This window comes from Mustela erminea, chromosome 18, assembly GCF_009829155.1.
Source record: "Mustela erminea isolate mMusErm1 chromosome 18, mMusErm1.Pri, whole genome shotgun sequence".
Lineage (NCBI taxonomy): Eukaryota > Metazoa > Chordata > Mammalia > Carnivora > Mustelidae > Mustela > Mustela erminea.
In genome coordinates this window covers 2648613-2676016 of record NC_045631.1, presented here as the reverse complement: position 1 = coordinate 2676016, position 27404 = coordinate 2648613, and the positions used below count along the sequence as shown (strand labels likewise).

General features: G+C 55.3%; 1 protein-coding gene across 1 annotated transcript; it reads right to left on the bottom strand.

The window, feature by feature from the left end:
• Positions 1-8525: 8525 nt before the first annotated feature.
• GUCY2D (guanylate cyclase 2D, retinal) lies at positions 8526-22276 on the bottom strand. Its single transcript, XM_032322473.1, has 19 exons — positions 21541-22276; positions 21145-21449; positions 18663-19014; positions 18237-18321; positions 17891-17993; positions 17397-17498; positions 16043-16123; positions 14405-14611; positions 14168-14324; positions 13534-13683; positions 12819-12967; positions 12153-12316; positions 11871-12063; positions 11506-11680; positions 11127-11225; positions 10912-11006; positions 10712-10797; positions 10485-10594; positions 8526-9924 (listed from the first exon to the last, which is right to left on the bottom strand). The coding sequence occupies exons 1-18, from the start codon at positions 22274-22276 to the stop codon at positions 10501-10503; spliced, it is 3333 nt and encodes a 1110-aa protein (XP_032178364.1). The 3' UTR covers positions 8526-9924; positions 10485-10500.
• Positions 22277-27404: the final 5128 nt, after the last annotated feature.

Sequence of the window (27404 nt, the reverse complement as noted above, 5' to 3'; positions counted from 1 at the left end):
GCAGAGCTGAATGAATAGGATACTGTAAAATCAAGCTAGCTTGATAAAATTAGGGGACTCTATCAGCTTATGTAACTGGAAATTTCAGCAGTTACTGGTTTCAGGCATGGATGGATCCAAGTGCCCAAAACGTGTGTCCAGAATTGTTCTCCCTCGTTATTTCATTTCTGCTCTCTTCTGTGTTGAATTGTACTGATTGTATTCTTGGGTAGATGCTTCCCAACTGGTGGCAGAGATAGTTTGCAGTAGTTGTGGGTTTCCATCCTGTCAGCTTATGAACCTGACACAGACCAGTGCAGTGTCTCCCTGTTACTACCTTTTACAAAGGTCCTAGGGCTGACTCTCATGGAACCCGCCTTGGTCACAGACTCCAAGGCGAGGGCAGGAGTTAGCTCTACACAAATGGCCACAACTGGGTTGAGGGTGGAGATGGGTGGATCCCCAAAGGAAAATCAAACATGACTACTAGAAAAAGTAGGCAAAATCAACATCTCTCTACTTGGTCTTTTCTGGGCAAAGTCCCTCTCAGAAACCACCTGTCAGTGAGTTGATGACCTGAGGTCTTTCAAAGCACTTGGCAAAGACTTAAAGAATTTCCTAAATGGAGAGAGGTGCTCTGGTTATCCATGACCACATAATTAAGTACACCATAGTGGCTTACAACAACCCTTTGGTACACCCACAATTTTGCAGGACAGGAACTTGGGCAGGGCTCTGCTGGGTGATTCTTCTGTTTCATATGGCATGGACAAAGATCCTGGATTCAATTCAGGGTGGGTGGGTTGGAATACAGGCTAAAGAGGACTTTATTCCTATGTCTGACAACTTGAAGTGAATGGTTCCAAGGCTACACTCAGCTGAGGCACGAATGGGCACAGCCTCATGTGGCCTCTTCAGCATGGTGACATCTTCTTAACACTGAGGCTCAGGGTCGCAGAGGCTCCAGGAGGCTCCGACAGGAGGTGAGAAGCTTCTTATGATAATCTTGCCTCAAAAGTCCAGGAGTGTCTCTTCTGACATTCCATTGGTCAAGCCAGTCACTAGGGCCAGGGGAACGTCCAGGGGAGGAGAATGAGACCCCACCGTTCAGTGGGAGGGGTGCAAACAATATCATTTTTTAAAAAAGATTTTATTTATTTATTTGACAGGGAGAGAGAGAGAGATCACAAGCAGGCAGAGAGGCGGAGGGAGGTGGGGGAAGCAGGCTCCCCTCTGAGCAGAGAGCCTGATGTGGAGCTCCATCCCAGGACACTGAGATCATGCCCTGAGCCAAAGGCAGAGGCTTTAACCCACTGAGCCACCCAGGGGCTCCCAAACAATGTTATTTTTATCTCCCCCAGTGCTCACGATTCATGGCACAGTGAGGGAATGACGGAAAGTGAGGGTTGACTGGGGAGGATCTGCCTGCGATTATCTGATTATCTGTGCTGCCCACAGGAGAGTGACTCTGGTTGGCAGGTTCTCTGGGTGGTGGGGGAGCAGAGCCTGTGTAGGCTGCTGCAGACAGCTGGGTTGAGTGGAGGCTCCTGCTCACTGGGTCCCAGGCCAAATAGGCCAGAGGAGTTTCAGGACGTTGGTCCCTCAGAGTCCGGCTCAGTTCTCGGGGTCTCAACCTCCTTCCTGGAGCACAGCTGTCTCTGGGATTCCACTCCTCATTCCTCTCTCCTCCTTTCCCTTCCTCTCAACTTTCGCTTACCATGACCCCATATTGATCTGATTCTAGCCCCTCCCTCCCTTCTCCCCTCCTCCTTCTAACTTCAGCCCCGCCGCTGAGCACCACAGTTGGCACAGCTCCAACGCCTCTTTTTTGCACCAGGGTGTCTCATTGGTTACCCGTCAACCAATGGCGTGGCTGCGCTCAAGCCAGGTGGTGATGCCTGACCCAGTCAGCTGGAGCTGGAGGAGGAGGCCCACGCCCTCACACAGGTGGCTGGCCCATGGCTAGCCTTCTACAGGGACTGTGCATTCGCTGGGGTCACCCTGGGTGTGGGCTTGGTGGGCGTGCGACTGCCACATCTAGCCCAGAGGTGCTGACCCACCCTGGAGAAAGTTTTCCACTCTTGTTTCACTGTCAGCCCCTGGCTAGTGTGCGAGGGGACTCAGGGCCAGCTGATGTGGAGGAGGTGGAAGAGGTTGAGAGTGACGGAGGCCGAAGGAGAACCATTGTCTCGCCAACACCTGTGGTCCTCCTGCCAGCCCTTTTATAGATGTCCTGGTCCCTGGGGAGGGGCTGCCGAGCCACATGAGAGCAAATAGCCATGCATTGTGAAGTCCCTCCCTGGTCCCTTTCCAGGTGAAAGGCTGGTGGCCCTCAGCTCTCTGGTGGTTTTGCTTTATGCATTTTCTGAACTGATCAATCCAAGTCATCTGAAATCCCAGTCTCCTAGGGCAAGTGTGGGGAAGGAGTGACCCTAGCCCCTAGCAGAGGAAGAACTGGCCCCCAGTGCAGCCTATAGGTCCCTGGCCTCTGGCCCAAACCTTCTTCCCACGAGCACCCACCTCCCGTCGCTCCCCAGCCCTGTGGTGACCCCTCCTGCCTACATGCTATTTGGCCTGTTATTCTCCTGCTTCGCTGCATGGTGAGTTCTCCATGTTTCAGAGTGGCTCTTTCCTTAGGGTCTCCACACTCCAGGACTCTGGGCCCTGGGGGGCTGGAGCACTAGAAGAAGATTCCATAGAGATCTCCTTTTTCTCCTTTACACTCACCAGAGTCACCTCAAATCTTCACCTGACTCCTCAACCCCCTCCTCTTGCTACTGGCAGACACGTGGCTGTCCTCATCCCTGAGCATGTGGAGGATCCAGGAAGAGAAGATCTTTGACAGACTCTTCTTCCCAAGGAACACTTGCTGCTGTATCTCTTACTCCTACTTGGAGGAAGAGGCTGGCCTCCTACTCTCTAAAGCCATTTCCATTTCCTCAGGGACCTGGTCCCATTGGTGTTCAAGTCTTTATTAATAGCATAGAGTTTAGGATCTTGGGAAAATTATAATCCTGACTATTATTGAATAACAAGGTGACCAGAGCACCTGGGTGGCTCAGTCGGTTAAGCTTCTGCCTTCGGCTCAGGTCCATGATCTCAGGGTGCTGGGATCAAGCCCTGTCTTCAGTCTACCTTCTCAGCACGAAATCTGCTTCTCCTTCTGGGTGGTCCCTACCCCCACTCATGCACTCTCTCTCTCTCAAATAAATAAATAAATCTTAAAAATAACCAGATGACCTCAGACAGGTCATATCACCTTTTGGAACCTTAACATTCGTGTTGGTAAAAGGGAGTTATAATGGTATCTGACTCGTAATGTTGTTGAGGATACTAAATGAACTTTCATGAGTAAAGTGCTTAGTATAGTTTCTGGCATACAGTGAAACACCGCTCCTTCCTTCCTCCCCTACCTGCTCCAAAGATGACCTCATTCCCTATTATATTGAGAAAAGAGAAAACTCCAATGGAGATTTCCAGAAATCCCCAAATGTACCTGCTCCCAGGCCCATCCTGTCTTGTTCTAATTCTCTTACAAGAGTCTCCCCTCCTCCCATCCAAGAGAATCCCTCCTCCTGGGCCTGGATATTCCCTGTCAGACACAGAAGCCTGGCTCCCTCAGTGCTCCCCTCCAGTGGCCTCCATCTCTATGCAGTCCCATTCATCAGCTGTTAATAGGCAAAAATCTGTCCCTTCTTCAAAAAAGAACCTATCTACCAATGCTGCCTCCTTTATAGTTCTTGAAGGAATGTCTTAGACAGCCACGTTATCATAGGGTGTGTCCTCTGGCCTTTTTCTGGAAGACATTGACTCCTGGAAGGACCAGTTTCGGGGACTGGCTCTGGTCTTGAGGTGTTTCATGATCATCTAGTCCAACCACCTCAGTATATATGGCTGTTGCCCTGGGCCCTGTTGAGATGGAGACCAGGTTGGGGTCTCTTCTCCAAGGGCCAGAACAGCTTCCACGACTTGGGGCCAGTGTTGAGGGTGAAGTGCTCAGCACTGGGTCTCTCCTCTTCCCTTTTCAGGGCCTTCCAAAGTTGGTCTGGAACCCTTTGCTGTAGGCCTTAAGGTCACTACACAATCCCTCAGGCCTCGTTTCAGCTGGGGCCACCAACAGCCTTGGTGAAGACTGGGGCGAGAGTTTCGGGTGTCCCTCCATCCTGGGATTAAGGCTAAGCCCTAGAGGAGGTGACTTCAGGGACTGAGGCGGAGGACCTGCCAAGACATAGAAGAGAACCCTCGTGACCCCAAATCAGACAATCCGTTGATAGGAGTCACAGGGAAGTTGTGAAGGAGGCGCATGACTTGGGAGCAAAGGTGTCAGGGCTGAGAGAGGACTGAGGAGCTGATGTGCTAGCGGAGGGTGGGGGGGGGGCAAAGCCCTGAGTCAAGTGGTTAGGAACATGTCTTTGCTTGACTTGTTGGTATGGAGGATGAGGGAAACTAGAAGGAAGAGCCCTTTCTTGACCTTGTAGTTGGGACACCATTGTAATCAAATGACGGCCATTTTGTTGCAGTGGAAAAATCACGAGAATTTTGTGGTATAGAACAGAAGTTAATTTTGTCCAGCACTAAGAAGTGGTGTTTGGCAGTAAGCTCTGTGGCGGAGGGATGTAACCAACTCATGATGTGTGTGTTCATTCGGCCATAATAGGATGTCGAGTGAACTTTTCCCTTGGCCATGGAAATGGCGTCCACAACTGAAACCATTAAGTACTAAGTAGCCTGCATTCTACAGAGAAGGGCCAACACTTGGCTCGCCTCCCTTTCCCTGCATTCCTATCCCAAGGGCTGTCTGAGAGTTTGAGCAACTGGTTCCCTTCCCCCCACCAACAACCACCAGAGTGGAAGCTTTCTGGAAGAATCATTTTTGGAGAATGGAGGTACCTTCAGGTGTGGGAGGTAGGCATCTCACTGCTGGCTGGGTGAGGCTGGGCTGCCGAACAGAGAGGAGGCACATGTGGAGGCCAGAGAGAAGGCGGTGGTAGCCTGCATGCCCAGTCTCATGTGGCCTGAGAGTGTGAGGAAGAGGACAGTTCCTGCAACTCCTCATGGAGGACAGAGGGCACAGGGCGAGCCAAAGCTGGGGGCTGTGCGGGCTTCCCGGGCATGCCCAAGGGGCTCTGGTCCCCAGACAAGATCATGGGGGTGCCCACCACTGTTGGGCTATAGGAAAACATAGCTGTCACCTTCTGAGGGGTCTTCAGTGACGAAGAAGGTTTCGGGGATGCGGATCCCCGACCCCCAAGGGACCACATCCAGGAAAGATCCAAATGGTGGAAACCTCAAGCTGATCCCATTTTAAAGGCCCTCTTTAAGAAAGAGAATACAAAATTGGGTCAGCGGGGTCGGAAGGGGCTTGTGTGGGTGAGTAGGGACCATGAAGTTTCCATTTTCTTAGCTTTGTGGCGAGCTCACCCTTGCACATGCATGTGGGCAGGGACGGGACCCCTAGCTGGTGTCAGCAGCCAAAGTGAGATCAGGGAAGCTTCCCCAGTAGGTGACTAGGTAAGCTTTCTCTGTATTCCCCACTTGAAGACTGAGGGAGCAGAGGTCCTAGAATCCAATTATATCCCCAAGACCCTTCCCTCCTGGCCAAGGAGTCAGAGTTGGGGGAACAGGGAAAGGGGCAAACATGTACCTCCTACCCACCCCCGCCCCCAGGTCCCTGACCTGCAGCATACAGGAGCCTGGAGTTCTCCACTGGACCAGCCTTTTGAAGGCGCTAATTGGAGAAACGTTGTAACGTGTTCATGTGCATATCCCGCTGAGTCAAAACCCTTTAATCATCTGATTACATGACAGTGATTTCAGAGGTGAAACCACCCTCTTGCAGAAAACAGTCAAGAGGGCACAAAGCGGGACTGTCTAGAAGAGAGATTTCTCCACGGCACCCTTGAGAGGCCGCCCAAGGCCCAGAGTCGGAACTCCTGGCTTTGCTTCCTGATCTCCAGATTTGTCAGACATGACGCCTTCGACAGGTTCATTTCGCGGCTGGGAGCCTCTCTTTTCATGCGTGTAAAATGGGTCATCTGGGGATTAAAGACAGAGCATGGGGATATGTTTCCTGAATGGCTGGGTCAGCATCCCTGTGAGCAGAGGGGGTAAACGGTGGGGCAACACGCCCTTCTCTGTGCCCTGGGGTCAAAGGCCCAGGCTCCGGGATGGGGAGTGAGGTCAGTGTCCTGGGCGGAGGTGACAGATGGCTTTAGTTCGGAAGGGCGAGTCTCTAGATGGGGAAGCAAGCCCTGTCCTGCCAGGAACCGAGGGATCCCAGATGTCCCAACCGTTCTTTCCCCCATGTCTCTCCTTCCTTCCACATTCCAGGAGCAGGGGCGCCACCTGTCCCACCCCAACCTGCCCCTCAAAGTCTAGTCACTGAATTCCCCCAGGATAGCAACAGCCAGCGTTGCTCCGAGCCCCGAGAACATCGGTCTCACGAGCCTTGCCCGGGAAGTCGGACCCGGAAGCTACTCCACCTTCCAGCTGCTGGGTCAGCAGCGGGAGTCCCGGTGAGGTTCCGAGGCTCCGGGCATGTTCTCTTCCCCCACCCCCTCCCCAGCTCCCAGGTCCTACTCTTTCCCTGGATTACGCTCCTGTAACTGGAATTGTCTGCACCAGTCACAGGGCAGGAAGAGGCGCTGGCTGACTCTTGGTGGAGTCAGGGGCTGGAGGCTGTCTCCTCCTGGACACTCAGCCTGCCTTCCCTGTGTCCCTCCCAAGCCAGCCTTTTCTTTTCTTTCCTGTCAAACCAGTCCAACCCCCCACCGTACCATCAGCCTGCTGAGGAGGGTGTCAAGACTCTTTGGATGGCAAAGAGCCCTCCGCTTCCTGCCCCGGCTGCGCTCCAAGCCTCTTCTGCCCCGCCCGGCAAGCACCTGCCTGCCCATGAAGCATTCTGGTGGGTCGGGGACCGTCTCTTCTGCTCTCATACCCCTGGGCCAGGCTCTTGAGGGGTGAGAGGCGGAATAGGGGTGGCGAAGTCCTGTCTGGAGATCAGAGGACCTCAGTTTCTACATTTGCGGGCCCTGTGCCTTTGGTCTTGGCTTCTGGCTTCCTGGGGGCATGGTCACCGGACAGCTCTGCTCCTGTCTCCCTTCCCCTCTCTGGCCTGCAACCCAGGGATGAGGCCAAACCATCCTCATCCCCAGAGCCTCGGGGACCCCTGGTCTTTTCTAGAAGCCTGAAAAGCCTGAGGTTTCCCTGCTTTGTCCCCTTAGAGCAGATGCCCTGAGCAGAGTAGCTGCTGGAGGGGGGGTGTTGTCGGGAGGCTTAGCTCACCTCCCTCTGCTTCTGCTGTGGCTAAGCCTCACCCCTACCTGAAGCACCAGGTTTCAAGGCTGCAGGGAAGGGGCTGTTCCGACTGCCCAGGCCGAAAGGATCACACAGTCTGACAGGGAAGAAAGCACACCTTTATTCCAGCCCCCATCCTCCCAGGCCCCAACACCGTGGCACCTGGCGTCCACGGCACCCAATCCAGAAGATCCCAGGGAACACAGTCCCACGATGTAGCGTCTCAGACCCCCCAAAGCGGGGTGCCTGGCGCCCACTGGGCTGGGGAGCAGAGCCCAGACCCTGAGCAGCAGCAGAGAAAAGGCGCCGTGTGAGCCCGGGACATGGTGCGGAGCCCCAGCTATGGGATCGAAGCCGCAGCAGCTGCGGGAGGGCCCTGCTCTGGCCATCACTGGTCCTGGCTACAGAGTCACCCGGAAAGCAAGGGCAGACCCACGTGCGGGCTCCCGGGCACAGGCCAGCGGCAGGGGTAGTGTAAACACATCTGAAGGTGGGGAGTTCCTGATGGCCAAGCCAGGTGCTCTCGGGGCTGGGAGGTGCCCGTGTCGCAGGAACCACAGGGCTGAGCCGGTGAAGGGGACTGGAGACAGAAGGGAACAGGGCTCTAGGACACTGACTGGGCCCAGGAAAGAAGGTTCCACAGAAATGGGGGAGCCTCAGGGACAGGAGACAGGAGACCAGGGGAGAGACGGGGTCAGAGAGGGAGCAGAGGGGCAGAGAGGGCTCTGCGCCCGACCTTCTGACCTTCTGTGCCCTACTTCAAGTGGCTCCATGAGCTCTGGGCTGGGCCTCTGCTCTCAGGCTCTCTTGACCTGTCCAGGTTCCTCCTGGGTCAAGTCGGCTGCTTGGGGTCTCCCGGCAAGGCAGGGGTGAAGGTGGAACGCGACCGGCTCGGCCCTGCTGCCTCCACCCCTACCCCGAACCAGGTTTGGGCCCCGGCTCCTCCTCCTTCCTGCCCCAGCCTGCCCCTGCTAGTCTGGCCCAGGTGATCCCCGGTCAGCTCTGCCCTGAGGCTCCCCTGAATCACAGGCCATCCTCACAGGTGGGATAGAAGCCGAGAGAAAGGGTGAGAGGGGGAGATTCTGGGAGGGGTGAGGATGGAGGGGGGCTGGGAAGAGACGGGGAGAGACGGCTGGGGTCACGTTGTCAAGCCCAGTGCCAGCAGTGCCGTCTGCCCTTAATCCCCGGGACCCAAGTACGGAGAAAATCTGAAGAGAGATATTTAAGAATGTATGTAATTGGGAAAAAAAAAGAAAACAACAAACTGTGTGCGCACATCAGGGTTTAAAAAAAAACAACTTTAACTCATCATCTCCAAACTTCCTTAAAAGTGTTTTTTCAATTGCGCTACGTTACTCACTCTAGTGGCACCTCAGGTAACCAGAAGCTACACGGGCTGGAGTTTAGATTTCCTAACAGTGGTTCTCAACCTTCAGGACGGGGCGGAGGACTGGGAGCTTGCGGATTTGGATTTCGGATTGGATTTGGCAAGGCGGCCAAACCACCTCCAGGAGCTCCCATGCCCACAGGCAACAGACGGCCAGGAAGGGCGTTCAGAAGATCTCGGTGTGTTGGAGCCTCGGGGGAGAGGCGGGGACCATTTGAAGGGAGAACTTGCCTTTCTAGCAACCTGTTCCCCAGGTTGGGGTCACTGCTACGCTCCTGCCAACCACGCTTTGTCTCCCCAAGGATTACATTAGTCCTTCCACCTCCACGATCTCCCTGACTGCTGTGTCCCTGGCCCCTGATGTTGCTGCTTGCAGACCTCCAGGGACCGGACCTCACTACAGTGGCCTTCTGGGCGCTGCGGCTAAGGCCTGCCAGGGTCTTGGAGTGAACGGGGCGCCCGCCCAGGCTCCGGGACATCACGGTTCTGCAAAAGCAGCTTCAGTGGGACCAGTGGGGAGGGGTGGTTGTTGGTACTTGTTAGAAAGATCTAAGCAGAGAGGATAGGATGGTCTGTCCCACCCGCCCACTCAGTGGTGCCCACGTAAGCAGGGAATACTACGATTCCTAGGGTGTCTATAGTAAAGGTTTGGCGCAGCCTGTTTCCTTTCCTTTCCCCCAAAGCCTTGAAGCCAGCTTTTCTCTGCACTTGGGCGGGTCACTGTTGTGCCCGAGGGAGGAGCTGGTTTATGACAGGTGGGGGGGTGGGAGGTGGAGACGGATGAAGGGAAGGATGTGGAAGCCAGACAGAGGCTGATCTCAGGCCACGAGACAACCCTGCTCTGGAGGAACAGGACCAATCCCACACCCTCTTTCCTGGGGCCTCAGGAGGCCCAGGAAAGTGGAGAAGCCCCACCCCGCCCTCTCCTGATGGGCTCAGAGGCACTGGGGCTGGAGGCCACAAGCCCAGTGACACGCATCCCTGTGTCATCCCTATATCCCCAGACCAAGGATGCTGACGCTTAGCTGTCAGAGCAGGGCAGTGCGGAAGCCACCCAGGCCACTTCTTATTTCACCATGGAGGGGGAACCCAAGCCCAGAGAGTACACGAGACTTTCCTGAGGTCACACAGCGGGTTTGCAACCAGCTCCTGTGAAGGCCCAGGATCCTTTGTGGCAGAGCTGGCTAGAAGCCACTGGTATTAGCCAGAGTTTTGGTCACCTATAGCAGCAACTTTCAGGAAAAGGACCTTCCAGAATACTCCTAAAAGAAAGAGGAGTGTCTCAGAGGGAAATCATGGAAAGGCGTCATGGGGGTTCACCTAGGAAGGGGAGGGTCATGGATCAAAGCTTCTTCAAGGAAGGTAGAGGGCAGGGCTTTTGCCCTAACAGACCTCTAGAGACAACATTCATCTTGTCTTCTGCTGAATGGTGCTCCCTAGAGTTTTGTCTCTTGTGCAGTGCACAGCCTGTGCAGCCAGGCAGGGAGGTCTGGTTAATGCAGTGGGGGATCAGAGGAGAGGTCTCAGGTCATGGGTTCTCAAGTCTGGATTCCTGGGCCACTCCAGACCTACTGAGCTAGAATCCTTGCAGCTGGTGCTTCCCTCTCAGGGAAAATCCCTGGGTTTAGGAACAAACCCGAGCTCACTCAGATAGCAATGGGTACACCTGGCTTGGCTGAGAAGTTCAACAGGCAGGCGCTAGGCCTTAAGGCTGGGGAAGAGGTGCCTGTTCCCCCAAAATCATCTCCCAGAGGTCGGTAGCCCCCACCCCCCACCCTGGAGTCTGAGGGGAGACTAGCGTCTGGGAGCAGGGGGCCAGCACCTGTGCCCACTAGGCCTCATTTTCCAGAGAATTGGCCTGGTCTGGCCTTCTCCAGCTTCTGGCGCCGATCGAGGGGGATCTCCTGCAGACTGATGCCGTGATTGCTTGCCCTGCGGGAGAGAGTGCGGCAGCTTCAGGGAAGGCGAGCGGGAAGGCGTGGTCAGGCACCAGGCAGGAGACTGGGAGAAGGGAGAAGGCGTGAAGGGGCCGGGAGGCTGTCTCCTCACCCAGGCTGCAGGTCGGGCGGTTTTGGGATGGGCTTGTTGAAGCCCTGTCTGCCCACCAGCCAGTACGTGTCTTCAGCGCCCTTGCCCTGGGGAAACACGTGGGAGGGGAGCACTTAGGCGGCTGGGTGGGGATCGCGTGGATCTCGAGGTCCGGGCCTCGGACCCGCCTGGGCGCAGGACGGGGCGGGGCTTAGCCTCACCTTCAGCTCCGTGCGGCCTCGCACCTCGGTCTGGAAGCCCTGGTCCAGAGCGTGAAGAATGCGCACCGTGCTCATGTTTACGTGGATACGATAAGCTGGGATGACAGGGGAGGAGGGGATTTCGGGACTCCCTTCCCCGGCCCCTCCCCCAACCCCTCCCCCGGCCTCCCCCTACCCAGCCATTCTCCCAATGCTCCGTGAGTCGCCCCACTCACGCAGGCCCGTGGACTCCATGCGCGAGGCGGTGTTGACCGTGTCCCCAAACAGGCAGTACCGCGGCATGGTGAGGCCCACCACGCCCGCCACGCACGGGCCTGCAGAGACGCGCAGGGTGGGTGGCCGGAGTCTGGGCTGTGGCTGGGGCGTTGTGGGGGGGGACCTAGCACCTCGGGGGACGCTGGCACCCCATCTCCACCAGCTCCCCAAGGCAACACTCTCAGGGTATCTCTCGGTCTCAATGGGGTGTCGAAGGTGGCTTCAAGACAAATGACCACCACCCCCCACCCCCCGCCACCCCGCACTCTGCAAGCTGGCGTCCTGTCTCGCGACTGCGGAGCCGCCCGCAGAAGATGAGCCTGAGGGCCCGGGAGTTACCTGAGTGCAGGCCGATGCGGATGCGCACGGGAACTTCGGGCATGTGGCGCATTCGGAAGGAGCCCACGGCGCTGAGGATGTCAAGAGCCATGTTGGCAATCTCGGCCGCGTGCCGCTGCCCGTTCCGTTGGGGCAGCCCTGAGGCCACCATGTAGGCGTCCCCAATTGTCTCCACCTGAGCGAACGGGTTGTGCGGCTTCAGCTCTGAGCGCCCCTCTCCCCACAAAGCCATTGTCCCTTGGCAGGGGACCTCAACGGGGGTTAATGCGGGGATCCGGGGGAGGCCTCCAACCTGGGTGGGGGGAGGGGCCTGGCAGAAGGGACAGAAGTGCTGCGAAAGGCTTGCCCTCGCCCCCACACCCCACCTTGTAAACGTCGTGGGAGCCGATGATGGCGTCGAAGAGCGTGTAGAGGTCGTTGAGCAGATCCACCACCTCGATGGGCTCGCTCATGGCCGAGATGGTGGTGAAGCCCACGATGTCGCTGAAATACAGTGTCACCTCCTCAAAGTACTCGGGCTCCACAGGTGTCCCCATTTTCAGGGCCTCGGCCACAGAACTAGGGGTGGCGGGCGGCAGGGTGACTGCCAGGGCCCCGCCGGAGGGACTGCTCTCCCGCTGCCCCCCGCCCCTCCCACGGGCACCCACGGCGGCAGCATCTGCGTGAGCAGCCGGTCTGTCTTCTGCTTCTCCAGCTCCAGCTCCTCCGTGCGCTCACGGATCAGGTCCTCCAGGTTGCTGGAATACTGCTCCAGCATCCGCAGCATTGAGTCGATGATGTTGGTTTTCCGGCCTTTGTTGATGCTTTTGAACTAGTGGCAGGAGGACGCTGGTGGGACCTGGGCCGCCATGACCCTTGCCTGCGGCGGGATCGCGCCTGGTCCCTGCAACCCTCCCCTCCCCCTTCATCTTTTACTCATCAACCACCGCCCCCCCCCCGGGGGGGGGAGGGATGCCAGGCCCTAGGTTTTCATGCATTAGCAGAAGGCCTAAGGGAAACGGGGGTTCCCAGAGGCCAGCTATTGTCAGCTAGCAATTGATGAGGCACTGGAACCAGCCCAGCCTTCGGACTCCCAGGCCAGTTGTCTTTCTGCCACCCTGTGCCCAACATTTCTCCCACCTAGAGCTCTGTCTCCCTCTCCAAAGGCCTCCACAGCCCCTGTTCTAACTCTGCCCCCGCCTACCCCCAGTCCTCAGACTACCCCTCTGGGAGATAGCCTGGAGATCAGACATCCTGCTCGTCTGCCTTCCAGAGGCTTCCCCAGGCTGTTGGCACAGGGCCAGCCCAGCCCTAGCCCAATCCCAGCCCCTGACCTGCTCGAAGGTGCGGTCCAAGGAGGGCCGGAGTTCTGGCTGCTCGGCCCAGCACTGTTTCATCAGCTGGATGCACTCTATGGGTGCCTGGTCCGCTGACACTGAGGGCCGGCACAGCGGAGGGGGACTCCGCACCTTCTGCACCACTTCTGGAGGCATAAGGGGGCCAGGAGAGTCCACCTCTGACGCTGGCCTGACTGTCGAAGCCCAATATGGGGCACGACATGGGGGTTCTCTAAATCAGAGCTTGGCTGCAGGGAGGGGAGGGTGCTGGAGCAAGAGGAGGACCTTGAACCCTGGGGGGCAGCAGAGCAGAATGCTGTTGCACGTAACAAGAGGGAGGTTTGGGGTGATCAAGGTTGGGGCGAACAAGGATCTAAACCAAATCCAACCGTTCTTCACGCCCTTCTCCCAACACTGCCCTCTCCCTGGGGTCCCTAAGAACCAGAGAGGAGCCTGCTCCTCCAGCTGGAGGAGAGGCTTGGGGCCAGGACAAGAACAGAGGCGACCACGGAAGCCTGGGTGTCTAACAGCCGCCCCGTGCATCCCGGTGCTCAGCTGTCCACTGTCCTGACCCTTCAGACCCACGTAAGGGAGGCCCACATAATTACGCCTCAGTTTCGGGCTTTCGAAAAAAGAGGCTGGGTCAGGCGAGGCTGTGCCTCACAGCAGGCCGCCTTTCTAGCCCAGAGGCCCACGCATGAGGGCGGCGTACCCTCAGCAGTCAGCTCCAGCATGGCATAGGGTGTGCTGCGACACACGACCTCCTGCATGATGATGCCCAGGCTGAAGACGTCACCGGCCAGCGTTCCCCTGCGCTCCAGGGCCGGGTCCCGAAGCAGCTCCGGAGCTGTCCACAGCTGGTCTGCGGTCGGGTGAAGGGGGCGTGGGCATGTGGAAGGCCTTGGGGGCGCTGGGGACGGACCCCCCCCCCCATCCTAACCAGAAAGGCCAGGCCCGCACTCACTCACGAACTCCCAGCCTGAGTCTGGCCCGGCTACCTGCAGCTGCCCTCCCAGGAAAAACTACCAGCCAGCCAACGCGGACCTCAGAGAAAGCAGGGTCCTCGCAAATAGGCTCCTTGCTTCAGACCCGTGGGAGCGCAGAGGAGGCTCCGTCCTTCAGGCACAAGCCCCGCCCCGCCCCGCCCCGCCTCTCGCCCCGCCCCAGTCACGGAGCCCACCCTTCTCATCTCAAAAGTCACAAGACCTTCTCCGTGGCAGGAGCCACGTCCGGGGGCGGTGGAATGGAGAGCATGCGAGGGCGGAGGGCGGGGAGGAGGGACCCTGGAAATAATGGGAATCCTGGGGGTGCCCGTCCGCGCGCGGGAGACAGCCCTGGAATCCTACCCTCGGCGCTGGGAGGTTCCGCTAACACCCGCTGCGCTTCCAGCAGTCGCCCCTGGCCGTGGTCCGTGACTTTGAGCACAAACCTCCCGTCCACCACGCAGTTCCGTGACTTAAGGCGCCCGTGGGCCACACCTCGATGGTGCAGATACCTCATTCCCTGGAGGGATGGGAGGGAAGGCGGCCTCAGCCTGGCGGCTCCCTGCCCCGTCCTCCCCGCCACGCCCGCACCCCACACACCTTGATGAGGTCCAGCAGGAGGGAGGACTTGAACATCCAGTCCAGCTTGATGTCTCTCTGGGCGAGGAGGTCGTGGAGGGAGCCCCGGGTGCAGTGCTCCGAGACCACAGCCAGCGTGCCTTCCCCGGCAGCCACCGAGCCACCGGCTCCTGTGCCCAGGAAGAGCCCCAGGTAGAGGGCCACGTTCTCGTGCCGGAGCTCCAGGAGCTGGAAGCAACGTGGGGAGGAGACCTGTTATTCAGGCCTGTTTCTGAGTGTCCCAGCACAGAAGATGGGATAAGAATGGGGAATGGAAAGGTCCCTGGGGGTGCAGAGGGGCTGGCTTCCACAGATCACCTCTCTTTCCGAGAGTCCCAGGCTGCTGGGCTTTAGCTTCAGGTTAGGACTGAAAAGGCAACCTTGCCTGGGGAACCAGGACCCGGGCACCTTCTGCTGGGTTAGCGGTAAGACTTTGAACTGCTGGGCTTTAGGGGGAAACACTCCATGGAGAATCCCCCCTGGCCAGCGCCCTCCCCTTCTGATGTAACAGCCCTTGTAGAGAAAACCCGGCAGAAGCCTCCCTGCTTTCAAAGAAAGCACCAGACTTGGGTGTGTGGGGCACGTCCCAGGGCCACCTCGCTTTGTTCTGTCACTGTGTCAGAAATGTCTGAGACTCCCAGCCTCCCCAGGTTAGGGAGGAAGGGACTGAGCAGTCAAGTTGTGGTCCCAGAGGAGGACAGCCCAGCCCCCCACCCCCCAGTCTGGGTGAACTGGAAATACAGGGGCTAGCCACCGGCAGTTGTCCTTTCTCACTTTCCTCCAGTCTGGTGGGGGGCTTCCTTTCATTTGAGATGCCTGCCATTAAATGGTGACTTAGCAGTTGACCCTAAGTCCCTCTGCAGCTGTGGCCAAGAGCTCCAGTGAAGGCTGCAGGGAAGGAGGCCAGGCCGGGGCTGCATCATGCAAGGGGAGCCGTAAGGGCAAAGGGCCAGACTAAGCCCGTCTACAGGCTGCCTGCCAGCTGTCCCCTTCGCTTAGCGTGTGTTCACTAAGCCATGCTGTGCAAGTGGCCGGATGAAACTGGAAAGCCCTTTTTAACTTTCTGTCATTCCCTCAACAAACATTCATTATGTCTCTCTAATGTCCCAGACACCATGTTGGTGCCAAACAGGCAATGATGAAGCAATGATGTCCTCACCCTCACTTAGCTTACAGACCAATGAGGGAGGCAGGTAAAAAATACGCCAGAGGGGCGCCTGGGTGGCTCAGTCGGCGGGGCATTGGACTCTTGATTTCGGCTCAGGTCATGATCTCAGGGTCGTGGGATCGAGCCCCGCTGGGGGGAGTCTGCTTGGGATTCTCTCTCTCTCTCTCTGCGCCCCTCCCCCTTCTCTAAAATAAATAAATAAGTCTTTAAAAAAATAGGCAAGCCCACACTGAACGCACAATGACCAATCATGACAAGCACACCAAAAGAAAGGGCTAGTTTTATGAAGGAGCATGGAAATCTGCTTTAGAGAGGCGGGAACAATTCCACTAAGACCTACTGGTCTCTCCCACAATGGGCTCTACTTCTGTACCCAGCTGCAAAGAGAAGGCAAGGAAGTTAGGAAATGATGGCCACCCCACCCCGCACCCCCACCATGGGCCCACTCTCACCTTGGAGAAGGCTGTTTTGGTGGCTGGACGGATAGCAACGTGCTGATCCCCAGGGAATTTCTTCAGCCAAACCCAGTCTCCCTGGAGCAGAGATGGGAGTAGTGAACTCAGTTTTTCTCGTTTTTCTTTCTTTTTTCCTTCCTTCCCTTTTTTTTTTTTTTTTTGCCTTGCGTGAACTAGTTTCTTAAAACCCTGCATGGCAAGGAGCCCTAGGGCCCCCCATTTCCTCTGGTCCCTGCCCACATCTTCCCTGTGACACAGAGCATCAGTAACGAGGGGCTTGAGGTCTGGGGGTCCACTTCGAGGCTAGCTGGGAGGGAGCCCCCGCCTTGCACGGCTGTCCTCACCCTCTCAGATGCGCCTGCCAACAGCCTTGCTCAGCAAACCATCCCCACCACACATGCCACTGAAACCACACCCCTTGGCACGATCCATTGCCATTAGAGAGCACGTGCTAGGAGTCAGGAGTCTGGGAAGATCAGACTTTTTATTATAGTCGAACAGCGAAGGCCAGGCAGGTCCCCTCCAGGCTCTGAGCTGCCCTGTCCTCAGCTATTGGTCCAGCTGGTTCACAGGGACTCAGGTGACCCGGTAGGAGTCCCCGCATTTTCTGTGTGACCTGTCGCTCGGGTGGAACTCTGAATCTCCATCCTGCCGTCCTGATTAGCTGAGCTCCCCCAGCTCTCTCTGACTCTGTTCACAACTCTACCCGCCTCCCACCACGTGCAGCCTGGCTGAGCCACAGTAAAGATCCTAACGCCCTTTTGTGACTTTCTTTTCCCCCTCTCAGGCTTGCTGTCCCTGAGTCTGAGCTGAACTGGGTGGCAATGTTGGGTTGGGGCCAAGACGTGGGTCTGTCTTGAGCTGGGGATAGCCTGGTCTGGAAACTCCCCAAACTGAACAAGCCCATGCCCTGAAAATGTCATTTTTATGACGATGAGACCACTTCCCAGGGGCCCCTCCGTCCCAAACTTTCTGGGGAGGCCCATGGGGAGAAAGGAGTAACCTGAAGTCTTGGATCACTGAGGGGACAGGGACAGGGCCCGGGGAACCCAACAGGACAGGGGATGGCTTCAGTGGGCACACCAGGCTGTGTGGTCCCAGTACCCCCAGCCTCCACCCCGAGTCAGCCTCCAGCCTCTGAGCCACTCGGATTGGCCTTTGAGGAGGACTCATCTGGGTAAAGGTTAAGACGAAATCCTGGGGCAGGAAGGATTCCCAGATGCTCCCCTTTGGGGAACCCATGACTTCTTCCCAGAAACCCTCCTGGGCTCCTATCACCATTTCCGGGGGGCTTGCAGGGTACAATGCAACTCCAGGACTAGAGCTGGGCCTGGCCGGGGGTAAGGCTCACCTCATAGATGCCAATGTTGGAGCTGTCCGAGGGCTGGCTGGGGACACTGCGGATGTCCGATGTGCTGCGGGCAGCCAGACTCGATCGGCTCCCCTGGGCCACCTGGAAGGCAGAGGTCAGTGCAAGGGGTCAGAGTCTCGTGTTGAGGTCAGGCTGAGTTCTGGGGTTTACAGAGGGGAGCGGAAGAACTCTTTATTAGGGAAGGTGATGACGACATTACTTCTCAATTGCTCTGCCCTTTACAGTTTACAAGACAAACAGTTTGTTTTCTCGGAGCCTCATGCTGCCCCAGGAAAGCAGCCGGGACAGCAGCTCTTACTCTCCTGGCACAGCCCCAGAGCTCAGACCTGATGGGGAGCCAGGCCAGAAGCCAGGCCTTCATGCGTGGGGGCAGAGGGGAGGGCTGGCCCAGGCAGGGGGACAGAAACGCAGGGAAGGACACTTGCAGAGCTGGCTCTCCGCCAAAGATCCCCCTGCCTCCCTGCCTCCCCCACCTTGCGCGTGCTGCCCCCGTGCGGGTGGAGAAAGGTGATATCGTCCAGAGTCAGGATGATCTTGTTGGGGCCAGAGACCATCTGGATGTGAAGTAGCCGGTGCCTGGTAGGGAAAGGATGTCATCTGCTCAGAGGGGACCAAAGGCCCTGAGAGGAGGCTGGCAGGGAGTAACGGCTCTGGGAAAAGCAGCCACCCCCAAACCAAACACCCTCTGGCGGGCCACCTCGTGGGGTGCCCCCTCTCCCCCAGCCCTCCCTTTGTCTGCTCTTGATGGGCCCAGCCTGCTGTCCTTGCTGCCCAGACACAGCTGTGACAGGTGGAGAGCCATGCTCGTCCCCTACTCACCTCACATAGTGGGCCAGGAAGGCCCCCATCAGCCCCATCCCAACCACCAGGAGGAAGCCAATAAACACGAGGCTGGGCTCCACTCCTGGAGAGGAGAGAAGAGGGAGGCTGAGGACTCCGTGGCCAGGGGGAGCACCCTCTCTATCCAGGTGCAGTCATGTCAAATCCTGAAGGTTCTAGCAGAGGTGGATGGGAGCCTGGAACAAGGTCTCGGGAAAGGCCATGGGTTCTGCAGAGGCGAGCCTCTGGCAGTGCTAGAAAGGCTCCTACAGGGGTATGGGGGCTTGGCAAGACACGGGTTCTGCACAAGCCAGGGGTCTGAGGAGGACCTGGAAGGAGTCACAGGACGAGAGTTCACTCTCTTTCACCACTTTGTGGAGGGTCAGCGCTGACTGTCCCAGTGGGGGCTGGGGTGCTCGCCCTCACCTCCGTTGCAGATGACGTGTGGCTCGAACCAGCATGAGGGGTCGGGCCCGGGGGCTCCTCCCCCTCTAGGGAAATGCACCGGGGTCCCAGCCGAGCGGAGGGAGCCCCGGGTGGGGTCCAGCACGTATGTGGCGAAGAGCCGGTCCCCGGCCGCATCCGTGTCCAGCAGCACGAAGGCAGGCTCCTCGCCTCCTCCCAGGGCCCCGCAGAAGCCGGGCACCTGGGTATCCTGCATGTGGCGGGCCACCGCGGCTCCAGACACCCAGCCGCCCCCTGCGGCCGCCCGCGCCCGCGCCACGCCCCCCGCCAGCAGGAAGACCGCGTCGTAGATGGTACCGAAGAGTGGGGACACCTGCGGAAGGAGAGGACGGCTCAGGGCTTGGGGATACCGCCCATAGGCGGGCAGACTGGCCCACCTAGCTTTTCACGGCTTCGTTCAAGTCCTCAAGCCCCGCGTGTATAGACTGTTCACACCTGCTTCGAGTTAGAGAGCTTTCCCGTGCCCCGGGGTGCTCTCTCCTCCTCTCTCCCCATTGGCTCTCTCCTTCTCTCTCCCTATTGGCTCTCTCTCTCTTTCTCTTTCTTCCCATTGGCTCTCTTCTCCTCTCTCCCCAATGGGTCTCTCCTCCCCTCTCCCTTTTGGCTCTCTCTTCCTCTCTCCCCATTGGCTCTCTTCTCTCTCCTCTTCCTAGCTGACCTTCCCTCTTTCCATGGTTCTCAGGCTCTTCTCCCCATTGACAGCTCCTCCCTCCCCTTTCCACCATTGACAGCTCCTCCCTCCCCTTTCCTGTTGGTTGTCCTGCTTTTGTTGTTAATATCATTACCTCTCATTCACCTAAAAGCCTCCTTTCCTACCTTTTGGTTGGCTTCTATCTTCTATTTTTCCTTCTTTTCTTCCCCCAAGGCTATCACCCCCATTTCATCAAGCTTATTTTTCCTAGTTCCCATCTCTTCCAGTGCCAGGCACTGTGTAAAGCAGTAGGCGATACTGAGATATTGGTAAGATAGAGTCCCCATGCCAAGGAAATCTCTCTTCTGGGCAGGCAGACAGACACAGAGGCTAAGGCAGTGCCATGGATGAAGGTAGCAGGGAGGAAGGAGGAGAAGACGTCCAGGAGAAGTGACTCCCATCCTTCAGGGAGGGAGTCAGAATTATCTGGGAGAGGGGAGGGACAGGAGACCTGATCAGCCATCTGAAGAGACCTGCGTCTCGCCCAGGCAAGAGAAGTCCCTGGGAGGCTCTGAACAGGGGTGTGACACACTCAGATTTGTCCAGTTTCTGAAGTTTGAACTGATCGTTGGGTGGAGAAGGGCCTGGGGCAGGTAAGCACTGAAGCAGATACCATCCGGAAGATTCTGTTTGAAGATGTAGGTCAGAGGGGCTGTGGCCTGAACCAGGGCAGTGACGATGAGAATGGAGAAAGTGGATGGATTCAAATGACTTTTACCAAGTAAAAGTGACAGGACTTGATGTCTGGATGTGTGTGTGTGGGGGGCGGGGCGGCCAGGAAGGTGAGAGGTCACTTCCAGGGGTCTCACAGGGAGCTAGGTGGAAGGTTGTGCAAGTTAGGGAGAACTGAAGATGCTTTTTTCATCACTTCCTCCACTCACCCCTCCATCCCATCTCACCACTGTGCCTAACTGATATTGTTCTCTTCTTATTGACTCTTCCCATCCTTTCTCCCATTGTCTACCCCAAATCCTCTTGGAGGAGACTAGGGGCATTGGTGGGGGGAATATCTCACAGCTGTCTCTCAAGTTCAACCCTTTGAGTGGGGCCTATGTGGCGGTTAATTTGCCGTCCACTGACATCTAAACCCCCTCTGTCTTAGTGGTGTCCAGCCCCCTCCCCTTTCTATGAATGGTGTAGAGTTAGAAGGTCTGAACTGGGATTCTGGAATCCCAGGGAATCCTGGGTATTAGTTGTTTGACGGGAGTACGTTGTGGATCTCAATGATCACAGAAGCTCCTTGCTCCTTCTAGGGACCTTTATGCTTCTCACAAGAGGTCAAGGCTCTCAAAAAATTATCACCAGCGGATGAAGCCCCAGAGGAAACACCTTTAAACAGGGCATGGAGATTGGATCTGCAACCTCCCTTCTCCCTGTTCTCTTAAGGACACCAGCAGCGGATTCTGGACTGTGTTGGAAGAGGGTTTCCTTTGAAGCAGACAGCCAACATTGCAGGGTAGAGTTCACTAGGGTCTGCTGCTTGGAGCTGGGTTTGGGAGGTCTCATTGCCCTCACTCCGGAAGCAATTCCAGTACACTAAGATGCCCCAAGCAAGACCAGTCTCTACACTCCCCAGTAAACTTCAGAACAGGTAGGGCTGCTGGTTAGTTTCTCCCTACTGACGCCATCCTCTGATTGGACTGACTATATCAACTTCTCTCCTCATTGCCTCTATCCTCCTCTCCTCTCTCCCGCATTTCCTGCTCTCTTCCCCCTCCTCCTCCCCTCTTCCCACCTCCCTGGTCCTTCTACCTGCTCCAGATTGAGGTCAGAGGGCAGCTCCTGGTGCTCCTGGGCCCTGCGCAGGCTGTCCATCACGCTGCCTCCCAGGGGACAGTGACGCGTGAGGGTGAGCACCGCATCGTGGGCCCTACGAAGCTGTGAGCTGTTGGCGAGCACGGCCAAGGCCTCTGGGCCTGGGGACAAGGCGTAGTGGAGAGTGTCGAAGGGCAGGAAGACCAGGGAGCCATCGGCCAAGCCCAGCTCTTCTGCAGCCTGCAGTAAGCAGCGCTGCTCCTCGCCGCCGAGCAACACCGAGTGCATCACCATGATCACCGCTGCGGAGCGAGACACCGGCTCACTACCGCGCCCGGCTGCCTGTCGGCCCGCACCGCCTCCCCCTCCCCCGCACCCTGCAGGGGAGCCTACCGCTGACTCTGGGCCCCTCCCGGACCCTTCTCAGGGCCTCCCGGGCTCCGGACACGTCCGAGGGTTCTATGGTGGTCACCAGGGCCACAGGCAGACCCCGGGCCCTGAGCGCGGTGGACAGAGCGCGTCCCGCCTCCACCCACAGGTCCTGGGGCGCGGTGACCAGGGCCACGCGCGCCCAGCGGAAGGCGCGGAGGAGAGCGTAGAGGGCGTCCGCTGCAGGCGTCCCGGCGGGGGCCGTCGTACCTGCCGCCAGCGCCCCCGGGCAGCCCCAGGGCGCCAGCGCCACCCCCGCCTCTTGGGCTAGGAGCTCAGCAGGCCTGCAGGCTGCAGGGTTCACCGGCCCCACGAGGCCTGAGACGCGCCCCAGAGCGGAGGACACCGCCCCCAGGGAGCCCGGCGTCCGACACGGCTCGGGCAGCAGAGCGACATCGAAGCGGGGGCTGCCTTCCAGGGCCGAGTCGCGATTCAGGCGGGCGGCGGCCAGGCGGGCGGCCAGGTCCGGGCGGGAGCGGGCGAAGATGGGGTCGCAGGTCCAGGGGCCGAGCACCCCCACTGTGAAGACGGCGGAGAGGGCGGAGGGGGGCGGGAGGAGCAGCAGCAGCAGAAGGAGCCAGAGCGGAGGCCGGGGCCAGGGTAGGGCCCCGGGGACGCGGGGCGGGGACACAGCCCACCGCGAGGGGGCGCAGAGCAGGGGGTCGGGAAGCCCACCCGCAGGGAGGATGCTCCCGCTCATCGCCGGCTTCTGAAGAAGAAGGGGGGCGGGATGAGCAGGCGAGGCCCCCAGAACTCTCTTAGGGCCCTGTCCGCAATGCCCCAGTTTCTCCAAGCGCAACTAACCCGGGACATGGATCCACTTCCACAGCCCCCTCTTCTGGCTCGGACGACTCTTTGGGGGTCAAGAGCATGGCCTGCAAGCCCCCTGCACCTCCCCACTTCAACACCCCCTGCTTCTCCTGCTGCCTGTTCCCCTCTTGCGTGCCCCTCCTCCCTCCTCAGGCCATCGGGGGTCAGTGGAGACACGCTCATGCCCTCCTCAGCTCCATCTGGGGCAGAAGGGACCCGCCAGTCCCTGTAGAGGGGCCTTTGCCACTCACCGGAAAGTCCAGGGATCGGGCCCAGGCCCGGGGTGAGGGGTCACAGGGCAGATCCCCCTTCTGACGCCCTCCCATAGGTCTCCTTTGCCAGCCAGGCCCAGGGCGGGGTTGTGGGAACAGCTGTCCGGAGCCCTTAATCTCCCCAAGCTGATTAGGGTCCCTTAATCAGGCAGGGTGGAGTTGGTAGAGGATGGGGCTCCTCCGGGCTGGATCTATCCTAGCCTCCAGGCAACCAGCAGGTCTTTCTCCTCTGTCCATCTCAACCTCTGAGGCTCTCAACCTCCCTGCCCGACAGCCAGCATGAAAGCAGCTGCAGGTCCCCCCTTTCAAGCTGCTGCCGCATTGCCCTGTTCTGCCCGGAAAGCAATCACATGAGCCCATGGGTCCCTATGGGTGATCAGTTTCCTTGGAGTGAGGAAGGAGGAGGGGAGTGGAGAGGGGGGACTGTCTCTCAGGCTCACTCTCTCCAGTCATTTGTTTCTACACTTGGCCCCCAAGTCCAAGCCCCATCCTTTGGCTGGCAAAATCCATATAAGGCCAAACCCAAACCAGTCTGGTTCCTGTCTTTCTTCTTTTCATCAGCCCACACTTAATACTCTGATTTCCGCTTCTCCACGCCTAGAAACACGGCCTCTGGGCCTTGGGAAGGCAGAACTCCAAGAAATAATGGTGAGAGGTCCAGCCTTGGGCAGACCTTGGTTCAGATTCCTCCTTCCTGGCTTTGTGACCTTGGGAAAGTTGCTTAATCTCTCTGAAGGTTGTGAAAGGTACCTGTGATAATTAATATAGTGCCTGGATGGTAGAGATGACTAAGACAAGTTTAAAGGAGAATGTGAGGGGAGACTTGCTTGACCATATATCAAAATGGATTACAAAGCTGCAATAATTAAGACATGTATGCAGTATTGGTGTGGGAATAAAGAAGTAGACCAATAGGAAGAATAAACCATAGAGAACACAGGGACAAACCCAGTAAAAATGGAAATATGATCCATGAAAAAGTGAACATTTCTTACCGGGGCCGGAGAGAGAATGAGTTATTCCACAAATGGGGCTGATTAGTCAGCCATATGACTAAAGGTCATATGGACAGGGTAAAGCGATAGGGTACGATCCCTCACGCTATACAAAATCAAGCAATCAAAACTTAAAACCATTTCAGAGAATCATTTTTCGGCCATCATGGCAAAGATTGTATCAGGCAATAATCCTCAGTGAGTGCTAATGCTAGTGGGAAATTGTAACGAGAAGGGGGATGGTTGCATGTCTTAAAAGAGCTCCCTACAGACTGCTTACCAGTTGGAAGGAAGCACAAAAAAATAGAAAGCATTTTATACAGTGGAGAGACTGGGCGATGCTTAGACCAGAGATCAAAATTAACTGATGAGGGGCAGATAGACATCTGTATTCTTCAAAACCATCAGTATTCTAAAGACCAAGTTTGAGGAATCGTTCTGTATTAAAGGAAGCAGAAAGACCGTGACAATTAAATGTGATACCTGCTCCTAGTTTGGATCCTGCATTTAAAACTGCTATAAGATTATGGGGCTCCTGGGGCACCTGAGTGGCTCAGTAGATAAGCAGTCTGCCTTCGGCTCAGGTCGTGATCCCAGGGTCCTGGGATCAAGCCCCGCATTGGGCTCCCTGTTCAGTGTGGAGTCTGCCTCTCCCTCTCCTGCTCCCCCTGCTTGTGCTCCCTCTCTCCCTGTGTCTCTCTCTGTCAAATAAATAAATAAAATCTTTTAAAAAAAACCAAAAAAACAAAAAAAGGTTATGGGGGCTCCTAGCTGGCTCCATCGGAAAAGCATGTGACCGTAGAGCTCTGGTTCGTGAGCTCGAACCCCATGGTGGGTGCAGAGATTACTAAAAAAAATGAAATAAACTTATAAAAACAATAATCTAAAATGGCTATACAGTTATATGGTTTATAGGGTTATAAAAAGGCTATGAAGAGTGTCAACATCAAATCTGTCAACTCAAAATTGAGATATGAATGGGAGATTTGATAAGATGTATTTTTTAATTTTTATTTTTTAAAGGTTTTATTTATTTATTTGACAGATGAAGATCACAAGTAGGCAGAGAAGCAGGCAGAGAGAGAGGAGGAAGCAGGCCCCCTGCTGAGCAGAGAGCCCGATGCGGGGATCGATCCCAGGACCCTGGGATCATGACCTGAGCCGAAGGCAGAGGCTTTAATTCACTGAGCCACCCAGGTGCCCCAATAAGATGTATTTTATCAATGTAAATTTATGAGGTTGATAACTGGTCTGTAAAATGTAAGAGACTATATCTATTCCTAGGAAATACGCACCTGAAGCATTTAGCTGTAATAATAAGGTATAATGTATGTCACATACCTTCAGATAATCAAGAAAAAATATGACATGTATACGTATTATAAATGCTATGTTTCATATGTTACATGTATCAAGTGATAAACAAATGGATAAAATGATAACATTGGCTCGACTAGGTAAAGGGTATATGAATGTTCTTTGTACCATTTAGTTTTGCAACATTTTTCAAATTATTTCAATTATGCTAATAAAATATTAACAAATACGTTAATTTAAAAAAACCCTTTTAGGTAAAAAAGAGAATATCTGTGTCAATTCAGAGTAGGAAAGAATTTCCCAAACAGACAGGTGAAGTACAAACCGTAAAGGAAAAGACTTAAACATTTGAAAACATTAAAATTAAAATGTCTGGGGGCACCTGGGTGACTCAGTCAGTTAAGCCTCTGACTCTTGGTTTCAGCTCATGTTATGATCTCAGGGTCGTGAGACTGATCCCTGTATCAGGCTCCGTGTTCAGTGGGGAATCTGCTTGAGATTCTCTCTCTCCCTCTGCCCCTCTCCCTGCTTACAGGCACTCTCTCTCTTTCTCATTCCCTTTCTCTAAAATAAATAAATAAATCTTTAAAATTAAAATTTCTGGGTGTCTATCTGGCTCAGTCAGAAGGGCATGCAACTCCTGTTCTCAGGGTCATGAGTTCGAGCCCCATGTTAGGTGTAGCAATTACTAAAAAAGAAAGAAATAAACAAATTGCTTTTTTAAAATTTAAAAATTGAAACTGTCTGGTCAAAAAAGTATATCACAAAGAGGAAACATAAGCCAAATACAGGAAGATAGCTGCAAAATGTTAAGAAATGTTTACTACCCCAAATACATATGATATGAAAAAGTTAACAACCCACTAGGAAATGGGCAAATGGTATGAACAGGCAAGTCATGAGAAAAGCCTAAGGAAAAATGCCCAACCTCACTAATAATCAAGGAAATGCAAAATAAAACAAGGAAATATGCTTAACATCTATCAGTTAGGGTTAGGGTTAGGGTTAGGGTTAGGGTTAGGGTTAAGTGGGATGATACCAAATGTTGGTGTGAATAGGGGGAGACACAACCCCTCCATATTGGTGAGGAGGTTTAAACTGGTGGACTGTTTGGCAATGCTTGGTAGAGAGGAAGGACCACTTGCAGGAACTACCTAAGAAAATCATTTATTTATGCCCAAACAGACTTAAATAAAGACTTGTTCATTCATTCAAAAAATACTCATGGGGGGGGTTTAAAAAAAACACTCATGTATTTCTACTGGGAAACAACAGTGCATGAAGAGTTTAAGAATCTCATGGAGGTGAACACTTGGTTACTATACTGAGGGATTTTGAATACATTTTAAGTAAAAAAAAATTTGATGCCTGGCCTATAGTAGATTCTCCAAGCCTAGCAGGTGTCAGTGTTCATTTCAATAATCCAGGCATCTTCGTTTTTTTTTCTCCCTTATTCATTCATTCATTTCTTTCTTCCTTCCTCTTTCTTTCTTCCTTTCTTTCTTTCTTCCTTTCTTCCTTCCTTTCTTTCTTTCTTTCTTTCTTTCTTTCTTTCTTTCTTTCTTTCTTTCTTTCTTTCTTTCCTTCTCTCCTTTCTTTCTCTTCTTTCTTTTTCACCTTACTTTCCATAGGGTTTTTTCCCAAAAGCTCTTCTTTTCTGACATAACATCTTGATTTGGAATCACGGATTCTCAGTTCAACACTTCCATTTCACAGATGATGAGACTGAGGCCTAGAGACTAATTTGGCTCAGTCCCTAATCTCCTGATTTTCTCCTGGTGTCCGTGAAGTGACAGGTAATGTAGTTTGGAATGAAGAGCTAACTCTTTGAAACTTTTAAAAAAAATTGTGGTAAAATGGGCGTAATATGAAATTCACCATTCTAGCTATTTTTACGTGTCCAATTCAATGGTGTTAAATACATTCACTGTCACCACTACCTGTCCCTAAAACTTCATCACCCCAAAATGAATTCACCACCATACCCAGTAAACAATAATTCCCCATTTCCCCCTCCTCCTACCCCCCTGGCACCACCATTCCACTTCCTGTCTCTGTGAATTTGACCACTCTGGGTACCTTGTAAATGTGGAATCCTACAGTATTTGTCCTTTTGTGCCCAGCTCATTTCACTCAGCATGATGTCCTCAAGGTTCGTCCATATTGTTGCAGGTGTCAGGATGCCCCCCCCCTTTTTTTTGGCTGAATCATATCCCATTGTATGTATATAATAAGACATTTTGTTCACGCGTTCATCTGCCCGTGGACCCACGGGTCGCTCCTACCATTTGGCTTTTGTGAGCAGTGCTGCTGTGAACATGAGTGTACACATCCATCAGAGTCTCTGCTTTCTTTTAAGTATATATCCAGAAGTGGAATGGATGGGTCATACGTTAATTCTCTGTTTCACATTTTGGGGAAATGCCATACTGGT

Coding starts and splice junctions, on each gene's coding strand:
- GUCY2D (XM_032322473.1), bottom strand. CDS start 22,276: ATGAGCGGGAGCATCCTCCCTGCGGGTGGGCTTCCCGACCCCCTGCTC. Junction 19,015..21,144: donor CTGACCTCAATCTGGAGCAG/GTAGAAGGACCA, acceptor CTCCTTCCGCAG/GTGTCCCCACTCTTCGGTAC. Junction 16,124..17,396: donor CCAACATTGGCATCTATGAG/GTGAGCCTTACC, acceptor TCTCTGCTCCAG/GGAGACTGGGTTTGGCTGAA.